Source organism: Gadus morhua, chromosome 21 (assembly GCF_902167405.1).
Source record: "Gadus morhua chromosome 21, gadMor3.0, whole genome shotgun sequence".
Lineage (NCBI taxonomy): Eukaryota > Metazoa > Chordata > Actinopteri > Gadiformes > Gadidae > Gadus > Gadus morhua.
In genome coordinates, this window is record NC_044068.1 from 2,730,795 (window position 1) to 2,737,116 (window position 6,322).

General features: G+C 51.6%; 2 protein-coding genes across 2 annotated transcripts in view; both read right to left on the minus strand.

The window, feature by feature from the left end:
- Positions 1 to 6,071, minus strand: LOC115534052 (midasin-like). The gene is made up of 8 exons (XM_030344644.1): positions 5,907 to 6,071; positions 4,982 to 5,096; positions 4,123 to 4,322; positions 1,812 to 1,893; positions 1,300 to 1,395; positions 799 to 910; positions 366 to 517; positions 1 to 61 (listed from the first exon to the last, which is right to left on the minus strand). Exons 1-7 carry the CDS (start codon positions 5,987 to 5,989, stop codon positions 450 to 452), a joined length of 756 nt encoding a protein of 251 aa, XP_030200504.1. The 5' UTR covers positions 5,990 to 6,071; the 3' UTR covers positions 1 to 61; positions 366 to 449.
- Positions 6,071 to 6,322, minus strand: part of LOC115534847 (transcription regulator protein BACH2-like) — a 42,297-nt gene continuing 42,045 nt past the window's right edge. Inside the window, exon 6 of the mRNA XM_030346128.1 lies at positions 6,071 to 6,117. Coding sequence (XP_030201988.1) covers positions 6,071 to 6,117 — 47 coding nt within the window. The remainder of the gene's footprint in view (positions 6,118 to 6,322) is intronic.

The following is a 6,322-nucleotide window of genomic DNA, read 5'->3' on the forward strand; positions in this document are numbered from 1 at the left end:
CCTCCCAGCAGGTCGGCGGTATCGCTCTGCTGGTTCATGTTCACCACCCTCAGCTTGTGTCCTGCACACAAACAACAAAATCAAGAACTGCAACACAACCTCAGACGCACAAACATCTCCACTCAAACAACCAAAAGGGTTACTACCTTACCTGCACATGGATTTATTGTTTTTTAAATTGAATGTGTAAATTAAACAAACCAAATCCTCATTTAACAACAGCTGTGAGTACCTTAATTGGCAGGGGAGGGGCTTGTACCGCCATTGCCAATTAAGGAAACAACTCACCCTGTGTTGGACCCCAGGTACTTGACCCCGGGAGGTCTAGGGGATCCTCCTCTACTGCTGGTCTGATCAGGGCTCACCTGTGATGCCGGCCAGGTACTGGACGGTGGAGGTCCCTTCCCGGTGCCCGTCTCCCCCCACCAGCAGCACCGGCTCCCCCTGGTTCACGCACACGGCCAGCTGCTCCCAGCACACCGCCGACGGGCGCGTGGCCGCGAACGTCTGGTTCTCCCTGAGGGGGGGGGGGGCAGAGACACGTTAGGGGACAGCGGGGGGGGGGGGGCAGAGACACGTTAGGGGACAGCGGGGGGGGGGGGGGGGGGGCAGAGACCATGTTAGGGGACAGCTGGGGGGGGGGGGGGGGGGGGGGGGGGGGGGGGGGGGGGGGGGTGGGGGGCAGAGACCACGGGGTTCCTGCGGGGGGGGGACGGGGACGGAGTGGGGTTCCTGCGGCGGGGGGGGGGGGGAGATGGTCTAGTGGGGTTCCTGCGGCGGGTGGGGGGGGTCCACTCCACAGAGATCTGCACCAGGGGGCTCTGCTTGCGCTCCAGCGTGACGCGGCCCACAGACACCTCCAGCTCCTCCAGGGAGATCCCGGGCTGGTACATCTGGACGAATGCTGCGCCTGGTGGGAGGGGGGCAGGGGAGGGTGAACACAGGTGGGGGAGAACACATGAGGGGGTGAACACTGAGGGGGTGAACACATGAGGAGGTGAACACATGAGGGGGTGAACACATGAGGGGTGAACACACGAGGGGGTGAACACACGAGGGGGTGAACACACGAGGGGTGAACACACGAGAGGGTGAACACACGAGGGGGTGAACACACGAGGGGGGGGAACACACGAGGGGGTGAACACACGAGGGGGTGAACACATGAGAGGGGGAACACATGAGAGGGTGACCACATGAGGGGGTAACACATGAGAGGGTGAACACATGAGGTCAGGTTGGCGTTCGGTTCGGTAGACCCAGATTTCCCCCCCCCATCCCGTCGAGCGGCGGCCAAACCTTTTCCTTGGAGATGTTGAGCTTGCTCCCGATGACCTCGGCCATCCGCAGCCGGCTGTCCGAGCGGGACAGCATCGCCGTGAAGCAGTCCAGGGCCTGGGGAGAGCGGGGAACCGTTACTAAAACAAACAACGACTACTGGTTTGTATGTTGTTCACATGTCAATAACAACGGTATCCTAGCTAATGTTGCTAAGTGGCTAAAGGGCGATTTGACCCCCCCCCCCCCCCCCCCCCCCCCAAAATAATCCTAAATCATGCCAGCAACAGGGCAAGCTAACTACAGATAGCCGCTAATTGCTAGGTGGCTAGGTGTTAGACTACATCTTGGACTTCTGCAAACATATAATTTTATCAGCTGAAAAAAAATTACATTGCATGCTAGCTTATGCTAGCAACATGCTAATCAATTAAATTACATTTGTATAGCCTTTAATCTCCTTTGCAGTCTCAAAGGGCTTAGCAGGCCAAATACTCTAAGCCGCTACCTGCTTAGTGCTAGCGTTAGCTTACCTCCTGGAAGACGCGCTGAGCCGTGGCAGAGGAGGAGCTGTCGAAGTCGCTGCTGATCCTCTCGCACCACTTCAGGAGGTCCCTGGGAGCGGAGAAAACACCTTAAAACACCAAGCACTACACCTTTAACCAGCCTTATATCACCAAGCACTACACCTTTAACCAGCCTCATGAACCAACCCACTACACCCTTTAACCAGCCTTATATCACCAACCACTTACACCTTTAACAGCCTTATATCACCAACCACTACACATTTAACCAGCCTTATAACACCAACCCACCTACACCTTTAACCAGCCTCATTAACCAAACCACTACACCTTTTAACGAGCCTTACATCACCAACCACTACACCCTTTAACCAGCCTTATATCACCAACCACTACACCTTAACCAGCTTTATATCACAAACAACTACACCTTTTAACCAGCCTCATTAAACCAACCATACACCTTTAACCAGCCTCCATTAAACCCAAGCACTACACCTTTAACCAGCCTTCATATCACCAACCACTACACCTTTAACCAGCATTATATCACCAACCACTACACCTTTAACCAGCCTCATTAAACCAACCACTGCCTGTTTAAGGTTTGGTTTACGCACCCAAAACTAGGGCTCTGCACGTTTATGGAAAACAATTCATAATCACTATTATTTTGGTCAATATTGAAATCTCGATTCTTTTTTTAGTTTGAAAACATGACACATTTATTCATAATTTCGAAATTATTGTGGTCACATGAGGTCAGGAAAATAATGAAAAAAATTGAAAATAATTCCAGATATGTATCCAGCTGTAAAAAAAATGATAATAATAATGATAATTGTTTTCAACTCGATTAAATAAGTTTGATCGTTACACTCGAAATCGCGATCAAAATTTGATCAAATCACCCGGCCCTCCCCCAAAACTCACGTTTACTGCCCAGTTTTGCCTCATCAAACATTCAAGATCAAGATTATTTTGACTGATAGTGATTTTTTTAAGGCTATCACGAGAAGATGATATAAATGGATCAATAAAGTTCCCAATTGCAGGATGCGTAACACTTCCGACCTTTATGTGATCAACAAGCTTGATTACAACTTTATTGATCCATTTATATCAGAACAGTTTGGAAAGCTTTCACTCCCCTCCATTCATCATGGCGCGAATAGGATCTGAATGATTGGTTTGTTGCCGTACGTAAGGCGCATCAGGCCAGAGCGACCACTGGAGGGACAGCCGGTAACGACGTAAATAATGACCTTCACATCGTCTCGGTGACCGGGTTCACAGGGGTGACCCCAGCCTTTCACACCCGATAGTCGGATGGTGAGCGTGGGCGATACAAACCCGGTGACATATGTTTAATCCAGCGCTCCCCAGCTGATGCCCTACTTAGGTTAATGACATTGATCGGGGAAAAGCAACGTATACATGATGGAGGCCGATTGCACAATATGGAAAATAGACCAACTAGACCTATTGATCTGTGAGTTGGAGCCACAACAGACCGCCACCCCCGCCAGACCGCCTTAAGGCCTTCTGGGCCAGCTGAACACTAGACTGGAACAGGCAGAGACAGGTCAAGCCTCCGAGACACAACAGACCGGCCAGGTGGGCTGTGGTCGAGCCCATCCCGGGGACAGATCCATACCCCATCGGACCGGGCAGGACCGGAAAGATCATTAAACCCCAGTGGGCAGGGAGGATTCCCAGACTAACCGCGCAATCGGTGTATGATGCCCGGTCTCTGTACTGTCTAACCCCTAACTGCTCCTCAATGACCTGTCTCTGTTCTGTCTAACCCCTACCTGCTCCTTAATGACCTGTCTCTGTACTGTCTAACCCTACCTGCTCCTTAATGACCTGTCTCTGTACTGTCTAACCCCTACCTGCTCCTTAATGACCTGTCTCTGTACTGTCTAACCCCTACCTGCTCCTTAATGACCTGTCTCTGTACTGTCTAACCCCTACCTGCTCCTTAATGACCTGTCTCTGTACTGTCTAACCCCTACCTGCTCCTTAATGACCTGTCTCTGTACTGTCTAACCCCTACCTGCTCCTTAATGACCTGTCTCTGTACTGTCTAACCCTACCTGCTCCTTAATGACCTGTCTCTGTACTGTCTAACCCCTACCTGCTCCTTAATGACCTGTCTCTGTACTGTCTAACCCCTACCTGCTCCTTAATGACCTGTCTCTGTACTGTCTAACCCCTACCTGCTCCTCAATGACCTGTCTCTGTACTGTCTAACCCCTACCTGCTCCTCAATGACCCGTCTCCACCAGAGTGAACACATCTCCATGGGGGTTACCGTAGCGACAGGGCCCGCCCCTCCAGCGCCGAGGTCCGGTCCTCGGTCCGGGTCTGCGGGGGGGCGTCCTCCAGGGGCGCGGGGGGGCTCCCGGGCCGGACGGGGTCCAGGTCGGCGTGGCGCTCCCCGGTCAGCTGGCAGTAGATGTCCAGCAGGCGGTCTGCCACCACCGTGAGGCCGGAGTACCTGGAGGTCAGTACCTGGGGGGGGGCAGGGGGGGCAGTTAGACCGGGGTACCTGGACGAAGGGGGGGGGGGGGGGTTCCCATACCACTTCTCCCTGAGGGATTCAGATTCCTGAACTGGAGTATCGGCCGATACGGATCATACCGATAGAGCTTAGCATCTAACTACTAGTGCCACAGAATTCATAATCACTATTATTTTGGTCAATATTGAAATCTCGATTTTTTTTTTTGTTTGAAAACACGACACATTTATTCATAATTTCGAAATTATGTGGTCACATGAGGTCAGAAAAATAATTAAAAAAAATGGAAATAATTTCCGGATATGTATCCGGAAATTGTATGTAAAAATTAGATAATAATAATAATAATAATAATCGATAACTCGATTAAATAAGTTTGGTGACACAAACCTCAACTAATATTGTATAGATTAGCAGGAGTGGAATCTTGGATTAAAGGTTCAAAATGTTTTGACGATTTAACAATTGTAAACTATCCTACAGGGACCGACCCCGGTCCTACGGGGGCCCCGGTCCTACGGGGGCCCCGGTCCTACGGGGACCGACCCCGGTCCAACGGGGACCGACCCCGGTCCAACGGGGACCGACCCCGGTCCTATGGGGCCCCCGGTCCTACGGGGGCCTCCCCCTGCCTGCTGTGAGGGCCTACCTTCTTCAGCTCCTCGCGGGGCATGTTGCCCACCGGCACCTTGGTCCAGTACTTGTCCAGCAGGGCGGCGTGGCTGGACTGGGGCCGGTACCAGCTGCCCCCGCTGTAGTACATCCTGCAACACACCCACAACCGGTTAGAAACAGAACCACCCAGAACCACAACCACACCCACAACCGCTTAGAACCAGAACCACCCAGAACCACAACCGCTTAGAACCAGAACCACCCAGAACCCCTTAGAACCTCTTAGAACCAGAACCACCCAGAACCACAACCTCTTAGAACAGGACCCCTTAGAACCACTTACATCCAGACCCTATCCCGGGGTCTCCTGGTATGCATTCAGGGTCGCTTGTAACAGCAGACTTAGTATAATAACAGCATAATAATAGTATAGTAACAGTATAGTAACAGTATAGTAATAGTATAGTAACAGTAGATGTTAGCGGCAAGTAAGATCAGGGTTGAACCCTGAACAGCAGAACATCCAACAGAACGTAGAACCCTGAAACTTGTGTCCAACCCGAGTAGAGACCCCACGACCACAGACAGTCTTACCCGGGTAAAGACCCAACGACCACAGACAGACTAACCCGAGTAGAGACCCCACGCCACGACCACAGACAGACTAACCCGAGTAGAGACCCCACGACCACAGACAGACTAACCCGGGTAGAGACCCAACGACCACAGACAGACTAACCCGAGTAGAGACCAACGACCACAGACAGTCTTACCCGGGTAGAGACCCAACGACCACAGACAGACTAACCCGGGTAGAGACCCAACGACCACAGACAGTCTTACCCGGGTAGAGACCCAACGACCACAGACAGACTAACCCGGGTAGAGACCCAACGACCACAGACAGTCTAACCCGGGTAGAGACCCAACGACCACACAGATCCATCATCTCTACCGACCTTCTGGTGGCGAAGAACTGGAAGCCGGGAGCGACGTCGATGCAGTCCTCTCTCCCGGGGATGGTCAGCTTCTTGTTCTCCATCAGAGGCAGCAGAACAGAGATCTACGCCAACGAGGAAGAGCGCTATTAGAACCTCGTTATGTCTATATCTGAATCAGAGGGCTAACCAGAGAAAGGCATGACCTGTAGAATAGTATAAATCAGACAAACTAAATGAAGAACGACACATAAGGTTAAATATCCAAACACATATCCAACACATCTCACACTTGAAGATAAGAGAGGAAAAAGTTTAATTCCTTCCAAACCACTCATGACTGATTATCTCTGTGCTACAGTAACTGTCTGTCTTCACTTCCCATACAGAGACCACTAGAAAGACATTCTGAGTACATATCAGGGCTGAACGATTTG

What these genes read in the sequence shown, in the direction of transcription:
- LOC115534052 (XM_030344644.1), bottom strand. Translation starts at nt 5,989, where the DNA reads ATGGAGAACAAGAAGCTGACCATCCCCGGGAGAGAGGACTGCATCGAC. An exon ending in CCCGCGAGGAGCTGAAGAAG is followed by an intron (nt 4,323 to 4,981) that starts GTAGGCCCTCAC and finishes GCCCCCCCCCAG; the next exon opens with GTACTGACCTCCAGGTACTC. An exon ending in CTCAGCGCGTCTTCCAGGAG is followed by an intron (nt 1,396 to 1,811) that starts GTAAGCTAACGC and finishes CGCTCTCCCCAG; the next exon opens with GCCCTGGACTGCTTCACGGC.